This window comes from Netta rufina, assembly GCF_964035555.1.
Source record: "Netta rufina genome assembly, chromosome: 33".
Taxonomy (NCBI): domain Eukaryota; kingdom Metazoa; phylum Chordata; class Aves; order Anseriformes; family Anatidae; genus Netta; species Netta rufina.
The window spans coordinates 497,073-516,382 of record NC_140157.1 but is presented as its reverse complement, the minus strand read 5'-3'; the positions used below and the strand labels follow the sequence as shown (position 1 = coordinate 516,382).

Sequence of the window (19,310 nt, the reverse complement as noted above, 5' to 3'; positions counted from 1 at the left end):
GTCCGAGATGGAGAGCTTGCAGCGGCAGTTCGACCAGGGTAACACCCGCACCCTAAACCAGGGCTCTGGCTGTGGTGGGGCTGGCTCTGTGCAGTAAAATTGGGGACACCCAAAAATCTGTGCTCGGAAAAACCCCGGCTCCCCCCTTAGGGCAATGATCCCACAGCAAGGGGAGTGTGTTTAGGAGGGATGAAAACCCATTTTAACAGATGAAAACCCATTTTAACAAGGATGAAAACCCATTTGAACAGATAAAAACCCATTTTAACACATAAAAACCCATTTTAACACATAAAAACCCGTTTTATCATGTGTGGACCACAGCCGCATTAAACCACGGTGATTTTTACAACCCAGACAAACCTGATGGGTCTTCACCTGGTGTTTGCAGCACTGGGTTAGGTTCCAATAACCAGCTCTGGGCATCAGGAGTGTCCATACCCCACGTTTTTCTGGGTTTTGCTTCCCAGAAGCCCGGTTTTATCGTTTTCCTTGTGCGCTCTCCTTCAGCACCCAGTGGCTCAGCTGCTGGGGATCAGAAGAGGTTCATCATTTATTAAATGAACCAAACCCATGGAAATTGGAGCTGTCCTGAGGTCAGCGCAGGCTGCAGGGCTGGGGTCAGTTCCTCTGGGGAGGAAGTTCAGGGCTTTAAGCAACATAAAGTGACAAAACTCCATCTCAGAATAAAACCAGCATCCCCCAGGACCCCGCTGCCCATCCTAAACCCCCTCCGTGCTTCGGGTCCCTCTCCACTCTTGGGGTGTAACCCTGCAGCCCCTTTGCCTTGCAGATCACAACCTGGACCTGGCAGAGAAGGATTTCACCGTGAACACTGTGGCCGGGGCCATGAAGAGTTTCTTCTCGGAGCTGCCCGACCCCCTGGTCCCGTACAACATGCAGATCGAGCTGGTGGAGGCCCACAGTGAGTAGCACCGGGGCTGGACCCCGCTGTTCATCCTTCCAGGACCCCAAATTCCTCCCGAACACCGTCAGAGGAACGTTTTGTGCCCCAAAATGTGCTGCTGCTTGGCCCTCGCTGCCACCACGTTCCCAGCACCGTCTGCCCAGGATTTTTATAAAATCTGCCAAAAAAAACCCAAACCACGAGGTGCGTGGGGGAAACGCGCTGAGCATCTGCGTGGCAGCGGAGGAGCCTTCGGGGTGGCTGCCGGCGGCGTCATTTTGATTTTAATTACTGCCTTTTGGCATGATAATTACTTTATCAGCGTACCTCACAGCGCTAATGAGTGGTTCATTAGTGTCGCTTGTTACTCCGGAGTGTTTCTAATGCCTGCTGGTGCTTTTTGAGCCAAATCCCCTCATTCGGAAGGGGTCTCAGGGGGCCAGCAGAGCCGGGGCAGCCCCTGCTGGCTGCCACCTCCGCGTCCTTCCCCGTTTTCCCTCCCTGCATCCGTCCCCTCTCTCTCTCGACAGAAATCAACGACCGGGAGCAGAAGCTCCACGCGCTGAAGGAGGTGCTGAGGAAGTTTCCCAAGGAGAACTACGAGGTCTTCAAATACGTCATCGGGCACTTGAACAAGTACGTACCGGGGTTCGGAGGCGCGAGGGGGGGTCTCTGTGGGGCCAGGCAGGGCCGGCGGTGGGATCGTCCCCGCGACGGCCTCGTCCCCTCCCGCAGGGTCAGCCACAACCACCGGGTGAACCTGATGACGAGCGAGAACCTCTCCATCTGCTTCTGGCCCACGCTGATGCGCCCCGACTTCAGCACCATGGACGCCCTGACGGCCACCCGCACCTACCAGACAATCATCGAACTCTTCATCCAGCAGTGCCCCTTCTTTTTCTACAACCGGCCCATCCTCGACACCCCCAGTGCCGCCCCCGGCTCTCCATCCGCCGCCCCCACCGGCGCCCCCTTCCTCCCCGCCGCGCCGGGCACGGCCCAGCCTTCGCCCCCCCAGACCCCTCCGCCGTCGCCGCAGTCGCCCGTCCAACCTCTCCTCCCGGCCCCGCTCCACGCGGAGCAGCACTCGCTGTGAGCCGGAGAGAGAGAGAGAGAGAGAGAGAGAGAGAGAGATGGAGGGAGAGAAGGGGGTGGGGGGGGGGAGGATAAAAAGAAAACTTCAAAAAAAAAAAAAAGAAAAAAAAAAGAAAAAAAAAATCTCTCGGTCTGGTCTCAGGCGCCGCGTGGAGACGGGCGGCGGGCGCTGGGCTTGTGCTCGCCCTCTCCTGACCCCACCGCAGACTTGGGGCGCCCGGACTGGCCCCGGGAGGATTTTTGCCCCCCTTTGGTTTCCGTCAGGGGGCGAGGAGAGGGTGGGGGCCGAGCCCCGGCTTTGGGCTCGGCTGCGGACGTGAGCAGAAAGCCACCGGGGCTCGGCACCGCCAAGCCCCTTGCGTCCTGCGGGCTGCGGCCACGGCGCGAATAAACGGCCTGGGGCTCAGCTGGCGGCGTCTGGTGCAACCCGAGGCTCTCCTGATGTGGTCCAGCGTGGTCCAGCACCCATCCAGCGTGGTCCAGCACCCATCCAGCGTGGTCCAGCACCCATCCAACGTGGTCCAGCACAGTCCGGGGCTCATCCTCCGTGGTCCAGGGTTCATCTGATGTGGCTTAGTGTTCGTCCAACGTGGTCCAGCCCAGCCCAGGGTTCATCTGATGTGGTCCAGCACCCACTCAACGTGGTCCAGCCCAGCCCGGGGCTCATCCTACGTGGTCTAAGTTTCATCTGATGTGGCTCAGTGTTCATCCGACGTGGTCCAGCACCGTCTGTGGCTCATCCGACGTGGCCCAGAACTCATCTGGTATGGTTCGGCTTTCATCCTACGTGGTCCAGCACAGCCCAGGGTTCATCTGCCATGGCCCAACGCTCATCCCATGTAGTCCAGCACAGCCCGAGGCTCCTCCACCACACCCCAGGCTCCTCCAGCGTGATGCAGCGCGGTCCCGCCAGGCCCAAGGCTCGTCCCACACGGCCCAAGTTGGGCCCGCGCGGTCCCAAACCAACCGAGGCTCTCACGAGGTGGCCCAAAGCTCCCGCGAGGTGGCCCAAGGCTCATCCAGCATGGCCAAAACCATCTCAAGGCTCATCCAGTGTGACCCAAAGCTCGGCCAACGTGGCCCAAGGCCCAGCCAACGTGGCCCAAACCACCTCGAGGCTCACCCAACGTGGCCCAAGACTCACCCAACGTGGCCCGAGGCCCAGCCAACGTGGCCCAAGCAACCCCAAGGCTCATCGAGCACAGCCCAAGCCGTTGCCCAACGCGTTCTGAACCACCCCAAGGCTCCCACGAGGTGGCCCAGCGCCCCCCCAGCACCACCCGAGCCATCCCGAGGCTCACGCCGGGTGGCCCACGGCTCCCTCGAGGTGGCCCAAGGCTCACCCGACGCTTTCCAACCCATTCCAAGGCTCGCCCACCCCGGCCTGACGCACCCCAGGACCCATCCCGCGCCCCGAGGCCCCTCCAGCAGCACCCAGCCCTTGTCTGACCTCCCCGGGACCGACCCAAAATAGGGGCCGTTTCCCTCAAAATCGTGCTGCGAGCGAGCACCAGAGAGCAACAAAACCTTCGAGGGCGCTCGGCGTTGCCTTTTTGCCGGGAACCCCCCCATTTCTCCCCATTTCCAGGAATTCTGGCATTAAGCACTTACCGGAGGGGAGCCAGGGGGACCCCACCCCATTTTGTCTGGATTTTTTTTTTTTTTTGGCTTTTTTTTTTTTTCCCCCCATTTTTTTTTCCTTTTCCTTCAGAAACACCGGTGCTGATTTTGAAGGGGAGGCTGGGTGGGTGTCGTTTTGGGGAAGGAAACCCGGAATTTGGCTGCCGTGACCGCGGCGAGGACGCCCGAGCCTTCCCCTGCCACCGCCGTCGGCCTCCCCCAGTCCGGGGGCGGCTTTAAACTGGATTTTCATGGTACCACTGGGAGAGCACAGGGAAGGCTCCTCCCGCCCCTCCCGGGTCTCTTCGCACTTTAACGCCGCTGTTTCCCCAGGATTTCCCTCGTTTTCCCCCCAGGATTTCCCTCGCCGCTCGCAGGACCCCCCCCCCCAAAAAAAAAAACACACAAAACCAGAAGAAGGGGGAGGCGCGGGCGGCTTCGTTACGGACCGCAAAAACCCTCAAAAGGGCTTTTTCCCCCCCCCCAATTCTCCAGATTTTATATTCTCATGCTTTAAAACGAAAGTGTTGGTGTAAATAGCGGCCGCTGGGTTTTTGTTTTATTTTTTTTTTGTTTTCTTTTTGTTTTCTGATTTTTTTTATTTTTTTTTTTTACTTTTTAAAAACTGGCAAAACAGAAACGAAGCAAAACCCCGAGTCTCATCCAAGGGAGGTCTTGCGTCAGGGCCCGGGCGGGCGGAGGTGGCCTTTTTCCTGGTAAAAAAGTGGGATTTTGGTGCCTTTTTGCTCAGCTGGAGGGGGCGGGGGGATCAAATTCGTCACTTTTCAGTGCTGACAAACGGCTGGAAAAAAGGCAAAAATAGGCAAAATAAAAAAAAACAAACACTACTCGGAGCCCCCGGAGCCAAGTCCTTGGGCACTTCGGGAGCCGTCTCCACGCGGCTTCGCTGCTGCTGCTCCCCTTTCCCTCCCCACGCCCCAAAATGGGGCAAAACACTGCGTTTTAACCATTTCCCCCCTTCCCTGCAGTCCCCCGGGAGAGCTTCGGCCCCGAGGCCGGATCCTGCTCCCTCCTCACCCCCTGCGCCCGCTGCCGCCCTCACCCCGCGGCCAGGTTTGGGGCAGAACGCCCAATTTTTGGGGATTTTTTTTTTAATTTTATTTTTTTTTGTCCCGTTCCCTGTGTAATAGGTTTTCCTGTTAGGCTGAAATCCACCCCCTTTTTTTTTTTTTTTTTGTAACCCCCCCCTCCTCCCCATCACGATAGGGACATTGTATTTGAAATGTAGCTTTGAAGCAAGACGTAAGTTATTGTTTAAATAAAAACTTCCATTTTTTTTTTTTCCTCCGGTGTACAATAAAAAAAAAAAAATCAGGACAAAAAAAAAATCCACCCTCAGAAAAAAAAATAAAAATCGATCACTACGGGAATAAATTTCTCCAAAAAAAGTTGGATTTTGGGCCACCCCTGGCTTATTTTTTTCGTCTTTTTTGGGTGTTTTCCACTGGCGAAGGAGCCAGGAGCCGCTCCTGCAGGGCCGCTCCCCAAAACGCGGGGTTTCGCAGGAAAAAAAAGCGCCGGCTGCGTGTAAAGAGAAAAACGTAACGGTTCTTTCTTTGTATTTTAGGGCCTAACAAACTCCATCCCGTAGTTCTTGGTGATAGACTTTGCCTTTTATGCTTCTTTTAAGGACGTTTTTAACAATTTGTGGTATTTTCCAGGGCCGATGCGATTAGTGCATGAAAATGTTTAACGCTCGGGGCCAGACGAGCCCTTTTACTGCTGAATTTAAAGAGAAAAGAACAAAAAAAAGAACAAAAAAAAAAAAAAAAAAACAAGAAATGGTGTATTTGCTGCGGCGTTCTCGTGCGGGGGCGGTGGGCAAACTGGGACCAGTTCCCCGCCGGGCTTCACAAACTGGGAGCCAGCGGCAAGCTGGGAGCTGAAGGAGTCGCTGGGTGCTTCAAATTTCTGCTGGGAAATTTTGGGGCTGGGGGAGGTTTTTGAGCTTTTTGGGGGCCGGCAAAACCCTGGGAGCCCCCAAATGGCACCTGGTGGGGCCTCCCCAGCTCGGCTTTGCCCCCAAATCAGGTTTTTCTGGACAAAAATTGTACAAAATCCAGCTGAGGCACGAGTGCGAGCACCTGCGGCCCCGTCTGCTCTTGGCTTTTCCAGTTTTTCCCCCAATTTTTAACCTATCTGGGCCAAAATGGGGCAAATTGGTGCAGGGAGGGAAGCGGCGGCCACCAGCGGGGTTTCCCCTCGCTCCGCAGGAAAAATCCCATCCTGACCCCACGGTGCCTCCGCTCCAACCCCCCCCCAGTGAGCAAATTGGGCAGAAACGGGGCTTTTTCATCAATTTTATTGCCCAGCCCAGCCCAGCAGGGTGAGGGCTGCGAAGAATTAAGTCCAAAAACGCCCGTTTCCAGTACGGCGCCCGACCCGTGTGCAAGCAAAACCTCTGCGCGCCGCAACACTGGGAGCTCCCCCCCCCCCCCCTTTTTTTATTAATTTTCTTTTTTTTTTTTTCCTTTTTTTTAACACAAAACCCAACAGCGGAACCACGCGGACGCGGGTTTTTGGGGAGCGGGAGCTGCTTTGGGTGGATTCCACGTGAACCCCCCCGTTTCTTGGGGTGAGGTTGCGCTCAGGGGGTGTGGGCACAACCCACCCCTCCCCTCCCCAGGTGAGAAAATAAATCCAAAGCAACCAAAATGGGGAGTTTGGGCACCAAACCAGGCCCCAGCGCGGCGGGGCAAGCAACCCCAACCCAGGGGGCGGGAGAGGGGGTTAATCCATGCAGATTTGGGGAGATATTTCAGGCTTTTTGTGACATTTCGGGGCTGATGCGCTATTTTGGGGGGGGGGGGGGGGTTCATGCGCCGTTTCACCCTTTCTGGCGATTTTTTTCGCATCGTTTTTGGCAGCGTGCTCTCTCTTCAGGGGGTCGTCGTCCCCCCACCCCCCCAGTTACTTCTCGGGGGGCCGCCGGTGCTCGGGGGGGGGCTCCTCGGGGACGATCTCGACCTCGAGGCGCCCGACGTAGAGGGAGAGGGCGCAGAGCCAGAGCAGGGCGAGCAGCGCGGCGGCGGCGGCGTTGGCGGCGGCCGTGGGCGCCGGCAGCATCATGGGGCGCCGCAGCAGCACCAGGTTCAGCAGGTAGGAGCCCGCCCCGTAGGACACGCACAGGCCCCCCAGGATGAAAAACCCTAAAAACGGGGTTTTTAAGAAAAAAAAAAAAAAAAAAAGAATTGGGTTAGGGCGGCGCATGGCTGGGGAGGGGAACGGGGTGGAGATGGAGGAAATGGAGCAAATGGCCCCAAAATGGGTAGGATGAGAGATGGGGGAGGGTGGGGGGTTATGGGGTGATGCCCCCCCCCCCCCCGAGTGGGATTTAGGGAGATTTGGGGGGTTGAGGGGGTTTGGGAGAGGTTTGGGGGGTTTCAGGGAGGTTTATGGTTTTGGGGGATTTGGGGAGGTTGGGGGAGATTTTGGGGGGTTGGAGATTTGGGGGTTTTGGGGGAGATTTAGGGGTCTTGGGGGAGATTTGGGGGGGTTAGGGGAGGTTTGGGGGAGATCTGGGGGGTTTTGGGGGAGATTTGGGATTCTTGGGGGAGGTTTGGGGGAGATTTGGGGGTCTTGGGGGAGGTTTGGGGGAGATTTTGGGGGCTTGGTGGAGATTTGGGGGAGATGTGGGGGGGTTGGGGGGAGGTTTGGGGGGTTTTGGTGACATCTGGGGGGTTTGGGTGTGGGGTGATGCTGCGATGGGGGGGTGGCCATGGGGGGGGCCGCCCTAGTGGGGTGTCCCAAGGAGTGGGTGGTGGCCCTGAGGGGGTGACCCCTGGAGGGGGGGGGGGGGTGACCCAGGGGGTGTTTTTTTTTTGGGGGGGTGACCCTTTTTTGGGGGGGAAATCCCCGCGGGATCCTTTAGGACGGTGACCCCTGGGAGGAGTATCCCAGGGGGTGGTCCTGGGGGGGGTCCTTCGGGGGGTGACCCCCGGGGGGGGTGGGGGCGCTGTGGGTGGGGGAGGGTCCCTGGGGGGGTCCCGGTGCCCCCCCCCCCACCCACCGTAGGCGGCGTCGCGCCCGGTGTCGCTCTGCACGTAGGAGATGACGCCGATGCCGGTGGCCAGGAGCCCGTTGCGGAACCAGGACAGGAGCCCTGGGGGGGGGGCGGGGGGTCCCCATCACCCCTGACCACGCCCCTCCCCCCCGGCCACGCCCCCAATAAAACCACGCCCACATAAGCCCCGCCCCTTCCATTACTCCCACCCCCTACAGCACCCCTGTGCTCTCCCCTCCCCACAGCCCCGCCCCCTCCCTTAGCCCCGCCCATCTCATGTAGCCCCGCCCCCTCCGAGCCCCACCCATTGGCCCTCCCCCTCCGCAAGGCCCCGCCCCTTCCCTTGTCTCCGCCCACCTCCTGTAGCCACGCCCCCTAGCCACGCCCCCTGCATTCTCCCCCTCCCCATCACCTCCTCCCCAAGGCCCCGCCCCCTCCCTTAGCCCCGCCCACCTCCCGCAACCCCACCCCTCCATTAACCCCGCCCACACCCATAGCTCCACCCACCTCCGCTAGCCACGCCCCTCTCCCGTAGCCCCGCCCACCTACCACAGACCCACAGCATCTTAGCCCCACCCATCCCTGTAGCCCCGCCCCTATCGCCGCCCACCTCCCGTTGCCCCACCCTTAACCCCGCCCACCTCCATAACCACGCCCCTCCCTTAGCCCCGCCCCCTCTCCTTAGCCCCGCCCACCTCCCCTACACCCGCACTCCCTTAGCCCCGCTCACCTCCCGTAGCCCCACCCCTAGCCCCGCCCACCCCCTTAGCCCCGCCCACCTCCTTTTAGCCCCGCCCCTCACCGCCCTCCAGCGCCTTCCGCAGCAGCCACGCGTCCGCCCGCTCCAGCTCGGTGGCGGTGGGCGGGGGGGGGGGGTGGCGGGGGGCGGCCGGGGCTGTACCGGGACCCCCCCTGCGCCCCCCGCGCCGCCCCCCGCAGCCTCCTCAGCGCCGCCGCCGCCGCCCGCCCCGCGCCTCCCCACCACCAGCCCATGGCCGCCGCCTCCGTCCCCGTCCCCGCCGCCGCCGGTCCCGCGGGGCCCCCGCTGCCCGTTGGCGGAGCCGCGCGTCCGTCAGCGCCGCCCCGCCCCCGGGAACCGGCCCCGCCCGGTGGCTGCGCGCGGGGCACGCCGGGAGGCCCCGCCCGGTGTCCCGGAGCCGCCCCTGCCCCCCCCCCCATGAAACGTTCAATAAACGGCACCGGGCGCGGGGAACGGCCCCCGAGGGGCTTTATTGGCGGCGGGAGGGGCCGGGAGCCGAACCGGGAGCGGGTCCTGGCCCAACGCTTGTACCGGGAGAGGGACCGGGAGCGGGCCCAGCACCGGGAGCCGAACCGGGCCCGGCTCCGGGCCCAACGCCTGCACCGGGAGCTGCACCGGGACCCGCCCCGGTCGCGGCACAGCCACCGGGGGGGGCCCCGAAGACGCCCATGCGGGCGGTGCTGGGGGCCCGGAGCTGCTGCAGTTGGCGGCGGCCCCGGCGGAGCAGGAACTCGGCGCGGAGCCGGTCCCGGGGGGGCAGCGCCGCTCCCCGCCGGAACTCCTGGCGGATCCGCGCCGCGAAGCCCGGTTTGCCGGCGGCGGCTCGCAGCAGCTGCCGGTAGAGGCTCAGCGCCTCCCGCCTCAGGCCCCCGCCCGCCGCCGCCATCCGGGGAGCGATCGGGGCCGGGGCTGCGGGGAAGGAACCGGGGGGAGGCGGTGAGGGGGGGGGGGGGGGGGGAGGCGCCCCCGGTGCGGCCGCGCTGCCACTCACCGCTGCGCCCCGCTTCCGGCGCCGCCGTCACTTCCGGCTCCGCCCCCAGGGCAGTGATTGGGTGTTGGAGTGGGGGGCGTGGTCGCTAGGAAGCCCCGCCCCCACGATAGGGCCAGGCAGGGGAAATGGGTGAAATTCAGGGGGATTTGGGGCTGGGGGAGGCACCCCCCCACCTCCCCGCTGCTAGGGGGGGCTTTTGGGGCACTTCGAGGGGGGTGGAAACAGCGCTGGAAGGGCGGGAGGCGGAGCCATCCTCAATACCAATAATAATTATTTAAAAAAAAAAAAAAAAAAAAAGAAAAGAAACAGACAAAAACGGTGAAAACGGTGAAAAAAGGGGGGCGAGAAGTCCCCGCGCCGCCCCCCTCACAGCTCGTCCAGCCCGTAGTCCTCCTCGGGGAAGTCTCCGGCGGTGACGCTCTGCGGCTTGACGAAGGCGCCGTACTTGGGGGGGCACTCGAAGTAGCGGCGGCCGCCGACGCTGGGGGGGAGGAAAAGGGGGTCAGGGGGGGCCCGGCAGCACCCATGGGTGCTGGGAGGGCGCAGGGGGCGTGTGGGGGTCTCACCTGCCGTCGTGCTTGCCCAGGGGCTCGTCGTAGCGGACGCCCACCCAGTGGCCGGGTTTGAAGTCAGTGAGACCTGGAAGGAGGGGAAAAATAAAGGGGAAAAATAAAGGGGAAAAATAAAGGGGAAAAATAAAGGGGAAAAATAAAGGGGAAAAATAAAGGGGAAAAATAAAGGGGAAAAATAAAGGGGAAAAATAAAGGGGAAAAATAAAGGGGAAAAATGGGGAGGTTGGGGACACCGAGGGGGGCGTCGGGGACGTACCCACGTACATGATGGTGCCCCTGCGGCAGGGCTGCCCCGGCACCTGCACCTGGCAGCGGGAGCCCACCGGGAGGGCGGCCGCCAGCGCCGCCTCCTGCGCCCGCCGCTGCTCCTGCTCGGCCGCCTGGCGCCGCGCCGCCGCCTCGTCGTAACGGCCCCACTGCCGCTGCTTCAGGAAGGCCCGCAGGGACTCTGCGGGGACAGCGGGGGACGTGGCACGCGGGGGACGGGGCTGGGGGCGTCCCCGTGGCCCCCTTCCTGGGGTTCCCGGTGCTGCCGCCGCCCGTACCGTACCTGGGCGCTTGTCGTAGTCGCTCTCGGGCATCTCGTATTTCTGCACCTGCGACACGTCCTCGTACTCCCCGATGCGCGCCCCGCTGCGGTCGATCACCTGCGGGGGTTTTGGGGCGTTGGTTTTGGGGTCCCGCTTCGGGGTGGGAAAGGGGGAAAAGGGGTTGGGGGGGGGAGAAGGGGCAGCAGCGGTTCAGAGTCTGGGTTTGGGGTGAGAAAGAGGGAAAAGGGGGTTGGGGAGGGAAAGGGGGGTTGGGGTGTGGAAATGGTGGCAGCAGCGCTTCAGAGCACAGTTTTGGGGTGAGAAATGGGGAAAAGGGGTTTTGGGGGGGGGTAAGGGGGCGGCAGTGGTTTGAAGTTTGGTTTTGGGGTGAGAAAAGGGAAAAGGGGTTGGGGAGGGGAAAGGGGGTTGGGGAAAGGGGAAAGGGGGCAGCAGTGGTTCAGAGCACAATTTTGGGGTGAGAAAAGGGGGAAAAGGGGATTGGGGGAAAAGCAGGCAGCAGGAGTTTCTTAGTCAGGTTTTGGGGTGATAAAAGGGAGAAAAGGGGTTTGGGGAGCAAAGGGGGCAGCAGCGGTTCAGAGTCTGGTTTTGGGGTGAGAAAGGGGGAAAAGGGGTTGGGGGGTGAATGGGGTGGCTGCGGTTCGGAGTATGGTTTTGGGGTGAGAAAAGGGGGGTTTTGGGGGAAAGGGGGCAGCAGTGGTTCTGAGCCTGATTTTGGGGTGAGAAAGGGGGAAAAGAGGATTGGGAGAGGGAAAGGGGGCGGCAGCGCTTCAGAGTATGGTTTTGGGGTGAGAAAAGGGGGGAAAGGGGTTGGGGAGGGGAAAGGGGGCAGTAGTGGTTCAGTCTGGTTTTGGGGTGAGAAAGGGGGAAAAGGGGTTGGGGGGGGAAAAGGGGACGGCAACAATTCAGAACACAATTTTGGGGTGAGAAAGGGGAAAAGCGGGGTCCCTGAGGTGTGGGAAGGGACTGGGAGCATCTTCCATGCGGGTACCGTTACTGGGACCCCCATTTAGGGGTGAGAACGGGGGGGGGGAAAAGGGGTTGGGAAAGGGGTTGGGAAAGGGGCAGCAGCGCCTCAGAGCCTGATTTTGGGGCGAAAAAGGGGGAAAGCGGGGAAGTTTGACCCACGTGCACTCGGCAACCGTCGGTCACCGGGTAGGAGCCCAGCAGGGCCTCGTCGCAGTCCAGGCGCCCCAGCAGCTCCTCGGCGGGGCCGTACAGCTCCAGCTCCATGCACGACGCGGGGCTGCCCACCACCAGCTCCAGTTTGCACTGCGGGGACACGAAGGCGCTGGGGGACCGGGAACCGGCACCGGGAACCGGTGACCAGCACTGGGAAGCGGCAACCGGGAATGGGAACCGGTACCAGGGACTGGGGACCAGCACCAGGGACCGGCACCGGGGAACTGGGCACGGGAACCATGGACAGGCAGCAGGGAACTGGGAACCGGCACCGGGGAACCGGCACTGGGGACTGGCACCGGGAACCGGGCACCAAGAATCGGAACCGGGAACGGGAGCCAGGGACCGGCACTGGGGAACTGGGAACCGGCACCGGAGAAACGGCCCCTGGGGACGGGGACCAAGGACTGGGAACCGGTACCGGGAACCGGGGACTGGGAATCGAGGACGGGGAGACCGGCACCGCGGAGAAGGAACGGGAACCGGCACCGGGAAACCGGGAACCGGGAGATGGGGACCGGGAAACCGGGAACTGGCACCAGGGACCGGGAACGGGACCGGGAACCGGGAGAGGGGCGGGGGCTGGGTTTAGGGCAACGCTCCCGACACCGCCCCGGCCCCGGTCCCGTCACGGGCCCCGCTGAGGCCCGGTCCCGGTGCCGGTGCCGGTACCTTGAACTCGGCGATGGTGAGCCCGGTGCCGTAGCGCTTGTGTGCCCGGAAGGCGTTGAGGCTGCTGCTCACCGCCAGCGACACCGCCCCCGGCCCAGCACCGGGCCCCGGGCCCGGGCCCGGCCCCGCCGCCGTCATGGTGCGGCCCCGCCGCCGCCGCCGCCGCTTCTGGAAGCTTCCGCCCGCCCCTCGCGCCGCTCAGCCAATCCCGAGCCGCGGCACGCCCACCGGCAAGGGGGTGGCCAATGGGAGAGGGGAGATCGGGGAGCGGCCAATGGGGAGGGAGAGGGGGGAGGGCGGGGCCGGGCGCGGCGCGGAAAGGGCGGGGCGGGGCGGGGCGGGGCGGGGCGCACAGAGCAGTGCACGGGGTGCTGCAGGGCAATGCATGGGGTGCAGGAGAGCTTTGCATTGAGTGCAACAGAGAAATGCACAGGGTGCTGCAGGGCAATGCATGGGGTGCTGCAGGGCAATGCACAGGGTGCTGCAGGGCAAATGCATGGGGTGCAGGAGAGCTTTGCATTGAGTGCAACAGAGAAATGCACAGGGTGCTGCAGGGCAATGCATGGGGTGCTGCAGGGCAATGCACAGGGTGCTGCAGGGCAAATGCATGGGGTGCAGGAGAGCAATGCACACAGTGCAGGAAAGTAATGCATGGGGTGCAACAGGGAGCAATGCCCAGAGTGCAGGAGAGCAATGAACAGGGTGCAACTGAGCAGTGCATGGAGTGCAGCAGGGCAATGCACGGGGTACTGCAGAGCAATGCATGGGGTGCTGCAGAGCAAAGCACACGGTGCAGGAAAGTAATGAACGGGGTGCAACTGAGCAGTGCACAGGGTGCTGCAGAGCAATGCACGGGGTGCGGGAGAGCAATGTACACAGTGCAGGAGAGTAATGAATGGGGTGCAACTGAGCAGTGCATGGGATGGAACAGAGCAATGCACAGGGTGCAGGAGAGCTTGGCATTGAGTGCAACAGAGAAATGCACGGGGTGTTGCAGAGCAATGCATTGGGTGCAGGAAAGTAATGCATGGGTTGCAACAGAGCAATGCATGGGGTGCAGCAGAGCAATGCACAGGGTGCAATTGAGAAATGCACGGGGTGCAACAGAGCAATGAATGGGATGCAGGAGAACAATGCACAGGGTGCTGCAGGGCAATGCACGGGGTGCAGGAGAGCAGTGCACAGGGTGCTGCAGATGTATTGGGTGCAGCAGAGCAATGAATGGCATTAAGCAAAACAATGCACGGGGCGCAGCAGGGCAATGCATGGGGTGCAACAGGGAGCAATGCCCGGAGTGCAGGAGAGCAATGCATGGGGTGCACAGAACAATGCACGGGGTGCACAGAGCAATGCATTGGGTGCAGGAGAGCAATGCGCATGGTGCAGGAAAGTAATGAACGGGGTGCAACTGAGCAGTGCATGGGGTGCAACAGAGAAATGTTCAGGGTGCAACAGAGCAATTCACAGGGTGCAGCAGAGCAATGCACGGGGTGCAGGAGAACAATGCACGGGGTGAAGGAGAGCTTTACATTGACTGCAACAGAGCAGTGCATGGGGTGCAGGAGGACAATGCATGGGGTGCTGCAGAGCAATGCATTAGGTGCAGGAGAGCAATGTGTACGGTGCAGGAGAGTAACGAATGGGGTGCAACTGAGCAGTGCATGGGGTGCAACAGAGCAATGTTTAGGGTGCAGCAGGGAAATGCACAGGGTGCAGCAGAGCAATGGGTGGGATGTAACAGCACCGCATGGGGTGCAGCAGAGCAGTGCAGGGGGCTGTAATGGAGCAGTGCATGGCGTGCAGAAAAGCAGTGAGAGGGCTGAAGGAGAGCACTGCATGGGGCGCTACAGAGCAGTGCACGGAGTGCAGGAGAGCAATGCATTGAGTTCAGCAAACCAATGCACGGGGTGCTGCAGAGCAATGCATGGGGCTGTCCCAGGGCAGTGCACAGGGCACTACGGAGCAATGCAGGGGGTGCAGCAGAGCAATGTGCAGGGCTGTAACAGAGCAATGCAGAGTGCTGCAGAGCAACACAGAGCAACACACAGCCTTCTAACGGAGCACTGCAGAGCGTGCAGCAGAGCAGCGGAGCAGCACAGGGGGCTGGAAGGGAGCTGGAGCACCAGGACACGAAGCGGTTAACGCGCACGGGCACGAAGGGGTTAACCGCTCCCCCTCCCCCCCCCCGTCTCGGCCGCTTCCCGCCGCTTTTTGGCCCCTCGCGGCCGCCGTAAGCGGGAGCCGCAGCGCGCAGGCGCGGGGCCGCCATGGAGGGGGAGGGCGGCTACGAGCCGGGCTTCGTCGGGATCCGCTTCTGCCAGGAGTGGTGAGGGCGGGGGGGCACCGGGGGGGGCACCGAGACCCTGGGGGGGGGCACCGAGACCCTGGAAGGGGGCACCGGGACCGCGACCGGGGCCTTCCGGAGCCCCGGACCCGCGCCTGGGGCCGGGCCCGGTGAAGGCCTGAAGCGAGGCCTAGGCCTAGGCCCGGCCCCAGCCCCCCCCCGTTAACTCCCGTGCCCCCCCCCCGTTAATTCCGGTTCCCCCCCCCCCAGTAACAACATGCTGTACCCCAAGGAGGACAAGGAGAACCGCATCCTGCTCTACGCCGTGAGCACCCCCCCCAACCCCCACCCCCGGGGCTCCCCCCGGGCCGTGCCCCCCCACCCCCCCAGCCCTAAATTTCAAATTTCCTCCTTTTATTCCCCCCCCCCCCCCCCCAGTGCCGGAATTGTGATTACCAGCAGGAGGCCGACAACAGCTGCATCTACGTCAATAAGATCACGCATGAAGTGGAGTGAGTGGGACCCCCCCCCGGGCACCGGGACCCCCCCCCGGGCACCAGGACCCCCCCCGGGACAGTACCGGGACACCAGGACCCCCCCTCCCCAGGACAAAACCGGGACCCCAAAACACCCTGCCCAGACCCCCCCCTCCAAGGACAGCACTGGGAGCCCGGGGCTGCCCCCCCCCCAAAAAAAAAACAACAAAAAAACAGCACCGGGACCCCCCCTGGGATGACCCCGGGACCCCCCCCGGATGGTGCCAGGAGCCTGGGACCCCGAGGATTCCCCTGGGACCCCCCCCCCCTCCCCGCGGTTTTCCAGCCCGGGGGGGTGGCAGCGGGGCTGGGGGGTGTGGGAAAAGTGATTAAAAGAGGTTGGGGGGGGGAGGTAAGCCGGGGTAATTAAGAAGAGGGTAATTAATGAGGGAGGGGTTGGGGAGTAATTAGGGGGAGGAAGGGGGGCTGTAAGGGGAGAGAGCAATTAATTGGGGGGAGTAATAAAGAGGGGGGGCAGTTTGTAGGTAATTAGTGGGAGCAATTAATGAGCGAGCAAGGAGTGAACGCTGGGTAATGAGAAATAATGAGGGGGGGGCAGTTAATGAGGTGGGGGGTTTGCTGATAGCCTGGGGGTAATTAAGAGGGGTAATTAACAGCTTTCCCCCCCCCTGCAGTGAGCTCACGCAGATCATCGCCGACGTCTCCCAGGACCCCACGCTGCCCCGCACCGAGGACCACCCCTGCCAGAAGTGAGGGGGGCACGGGGACCCCCCTTGGGACTTGGGGACCCCCCCCCCGGGGACATGGGACCCCCCCCGGGGGACACGGGGACCCCCCCGCAACCCCCCTGAGGCACAGGGACCCCCATGGGACCCCCCCGGGACATGGGGACCCCCCCCCTAGAGACATAGGGACCCCTCCTAATGCACAGGGACCCCCATGGGACCCCCCCCGGGGACGCAGGGCCCCCCCCAAGACACGGGGACCCCCCCAGGACCCCCCCCGGGGACACGGGACCCCCCCAACCACCAGCTCCAACCTCAGTGTGAGGGACGTGGGGGTGGCCCCCAGGGCTCTGCCGTGTCCCTACGTGTCCCCACCCCCCCCGTAGCCCTGTTCCCTCCTGGGGGGGGGCTCCTGGCTCCCCCTTGTCCCCCCCCCTGCTGCCACCCTGTCCCCTCTCCCCCCAGGTGCGGGCACAAGGAGGCCGTTTTCTTCCAGTCGCACAGCGCCAGAGCCGAGGTGAGGCCGTAGCCCCCCCCCGGGTGCTGTCCCTGTCCCCTCAGCTGTGTCCCCCCCTCCTCATAACCCCCCCGTGCCCCCCCTGCAGGACGCCATGAGGCTGTACTACGTCTGCACGGCCCCCCACTGCGGCCACCGCTGGACCGAGTGACGGCGCCGGCCCCCCCGCTTCGTCCTGCGGGTCCCTTTTTTCCTCTGTACCCCTTAAAAACGTGTTTTTTTTTGGTATTAAAAAATGGTTATTTTGGGCACCGGGGCGTTTGTGGGGCTGTGGGGTTTGTGGGGCGGCTCCTGGGTGGCACCCAGGGGGGTGGGGGAAGTTTTGGGGTGGGGGTGGGGGTGGTGAGGCCGCATCCCTGCGGGAACCTTGCAGCTCCCACCTAACTCTGGGGCCCCAAATCCCCTGTGCTGGGCCCTAAATCCACGCACTTGGCCCCAAAAGGCAGCCCCAGTGTCCATACTTGTCCCAAATCACCCCAAATCGCAGCCCCAGGGCTCCCACCTCGTCCCCCCTGCGCCCCAAGTGGCACCCCTGCTGTCCCCGATTGTCCCCGTGCCCCCCCCCCAGGCTCTGTCACCCCCCTGGGCTCCGGGTTCGGCTCCCAGCAGCATCCCCAGAGCTCCAAATTCCCCGTTACGCGTCCCAAATTCCAGCCCTGCTGCCCCAAATAGCCCTGAGGGACCCCAAATAGCCCCGGGGGGCCCCAAATCGCCCGCTGGGTGCCCCACGTGGTGCCCTCCGTGCCTCCAGGCTGCCCTTTGGGGCTCCAGGCCGCTCTCCAGGTACCAGAGGAGCCCTAAAGGGCCTCAAATTGCATCGCCAACCCCTGCAGGGCCCCAAATTGCTCCCCCAAAACCCCAAATCGCCCCCCAGGTACCCCAGATTGCCCCCCACATACCCCAAATTGCCTTCAGGGAGCTTCACCTCACTGCTTGGGGCAGGCAAACGGCGCCAGCAGAGCCCCCAGCCCCACCTGGAGCCCCCCCATGTCAAAGCCTCCCTGGCTCAGCGATGCCATTTAGGGTCAAAACCTCCAGTTTTGGAACAAAAACATTTATTAGTGAAGAACCCTAAAAACCAACTCACGCCCCCGTTCCTGCTGCCAGGTGGCTAAAACCCCCAAACCCCAAACTTTGGAGCTAAAACCCCCAAACCCCAAACTTTGGAGCTAAAACCCCCAAACCCCAAACTTTGGAGCTAAAACCTCCAAAAAATTCATCCCGAAGGAGCTTAAAAGAGAACAAAGTGCCTAAAAAAAATGAAGGGAAACCGCAGGGGGGGATGTCAGGCCGTGCCGCCCCCCCCGGGGCTGCCGCCCTGCAGCCGCTCCCGGACCATCTCCAGCAGGGACTGGGAGTAGGTGCGGAGGAGGGCGAGGGTCTGGGGGTCGTGGGGGGGGATTTGGGGGTCGGCGTCGGTGCTGGGGTCGCAGGCGATGCCTCGGGAGCGCAGCTCCGCCGCCGCCCAGCCGCAGGCGCTGCTCAGGGAGGCTCGCGCCCGCCCCGCGTCCTCCTCCGGGCCCTGCATCACCTGCGGGACACGGCCCCCCCCTCGTCACCCCCTTGTCAGGGGTTACACGGCTCCGCCGACCCCAAAAGAGGTCATTTTTGGGGGCTGGAGCTGCAGAAATGGTGAAAGGAGCGGGGAATGCGAGCGGTGGGGTCTCCACGGAGAGAGCAACGAGCCCCTGCGCCCCCACAACCCCTCCTGGATGCTGCTCCCCTATAGGATTGAGGCTGACGTGGGATTTGGGGAGATTTTGGGAGGTTTTGGTGGCACCGACCTGGTCGTAGAGCGCCAGCAGCTCCTGGAAGTGGGCGCGCAGCAGCTGCAGGGCGGCGCTGAAGGCGTCCGGGGGCGGCGGGGCTCCTGTAGGGGCAGAGGGGGGGGGTCAAGGGCCCCCCCTTCCCGGCCCCCGGCTGCAGGCGAAGCCCCAAATCTGTCCCTGCTGCTCATCCTCGGCGCTGGAGGCGGCGTTTGGGCCCGGTTCTGGAAGGTTCTCAGCCGGAGGGGTCTGGAAAGGGGGGGGGTTATGGGGTGTTGCCCCATGAAACGAGGCTGCGGGGTTTGGCAGCCCCGTCCTGCCCCAAATTCGGGGCTGAGCAAAGCACCGGGGGGGGGCAGCAGCTGGAAAACACCCCCAGGGGAACTTCTTTTTCCACTTTTTTTCCCTTTTTTTCCCGTTTTTCCCCCCAACCCCCTTCCAGCCACCGACTTGCCTCCGGTTCCTGCAGCTCCGCGGCCGCTTCCAGCTCGGGGCTGTGCTGGGGGGGCTGCACCCTCGGGGGGCAGGCGGCCGCCAACCTGTGGGGGGGGGACAAAAGGGGTCAGGACGGGGAAAGGGGACAGGGAAACGCTCCCCAGGGCAGCACCCACCTGCCCGCTCTGCGGCAGCGCGAGAGGAATCGGGTGGAAATGCTCAGGCGCGGGTTCAAGAGCAGGGATTTTTCGTCCTCCCCGGGCTCGGGGGGCTTCAGATCCTTCAAGGAGCCGTCGAACCTCTCTGTGCAGCGGGGCCGGGGGGTGTCAGCATCAAGCAGGACCCGGGGAACCGGTGCAAACCCCCCCCAGTGTCCCCCCGCCCCGTTACCGGTGCAGGGGGTGTCCACCAGCGTCTCGAAGTGCTGCTTGAGGAATTTCTCCTGCTCGGGGGAGCTGCTCGGCGCCGGGCCCTCCTCTGCCTGCCCCAGCTCCGTGTCCCCGTCCTCGGAGACCCCGGAGTCGTCGTCTGCCACTGAGGAGCGGGGCAAAAGCCCCCCCGAGGGATGAGGGACGTTAACAGGAGCCCTCCAAAAGCCCCAGCGCGGCGCTCGGGTGCACCCCGACAGCCCTGGGGGAAATCCCCGAGTTCCTAAAGCTGCTGCCGAGCATTTTTTAGGGTCGTGCCTCTCGGCCAAGCCTTACCTCCTGGCTCG

At 63.0% G+C, this 19,310-nt stretch overlaps 4 protein-coding genes across 4 annotated transcripts; 2 read left to right on the top strand and 2 right to left on the bottom strand.

The window, feature by feature from the left end:
- The first annotated feature begins 6 nt into the window (after positions 1–6).
- ARHGAP35 (Rho GTPase activating protein 35) lies at positions 7–4,465 on the top strand. Its single transcript, XM_084304097.1, has 4 exons — positions 7–38; positions 794–925; positions 1,438–1,543; positions 1,643–4,465. Exons 1-4 carry the CDS (start codon positions 8–10, stop codon positions 2,001–2,003), a joined length of 630 nt encoding a protein of 209 aa, XP_084160223.1. The 5' UTR covers position 7; the 3' UTR covers positions 2,004–4,465.
- Positions 4,466–5,935: 1,470 nt separating this feature from the next.
- Positions 5,936–8,717, bottom strand: TMEM160 (transmembrane protein 160). The gene is given in 4 exon segments (XM_084304111.1): positions 5,936–6,792; positions 7,653–7,745; positions 8,449–8,506; positions 8,508–8,717. Coding segments are annotated over 4 exon segments (522 nt in total). The 5' UTR covers positions 8,640–8,717; the 3' UTR covers positions 5,936–6,553.
- A 581-nt stretch (positions 8,718–9,298) lies between these two features.
- On the bottom strand, positions 9,299–12,547 carry TBCB (tubulin folding cofactor B). Its single transcript, XM_084304109.1, has 6 exons — positions 12,372–12,547; positions 11,646–11,789; positions 10,520–10,616; positions 10,226–10,417; positions 9,964–10,036; positions 9,299–9,878 (listed from the first exon to the last, which is right to left on the bottom strand). Exons 1-6 carry the CDS (start codon positions 12,507–12,509, stop codon positions 9,764–9,766), a joined length of 759 nt encoding a protein of 252 aa, XP_084160235.1. The 5' UTR covers positions 12,510–12,547; the 3' UTR covers positions 9,299–9,763.
- Positions 12,548–14,598: 2,051 nt separating this feature from the next.
- Positions 14,599–16,645, top strand: POLR2I (RNA polymerase II subunit I). Its single transcript, XM_084304110.1, has 6 exons — positions 14,599–14,697; positions 14,926–14,980; positions 15,094–15,167; positions 15,827–15,901; positions 16,343–16,394; positions 16,483–16,645. Exons 1-6 carry the CDS (start codon positions 14,639–14,641, stop codon positions 16,543–16,545), a joined length of 378 nt encoding a protein of 125 aa, XP_084160236.1. The 5' UTR covers positions 14,599–14,638; the 3' UTR covers positions 16,546–16,645.
- The last annotated feature ends 2,665 nt before the right edge of the window (positions 16,646–19,310 follow it).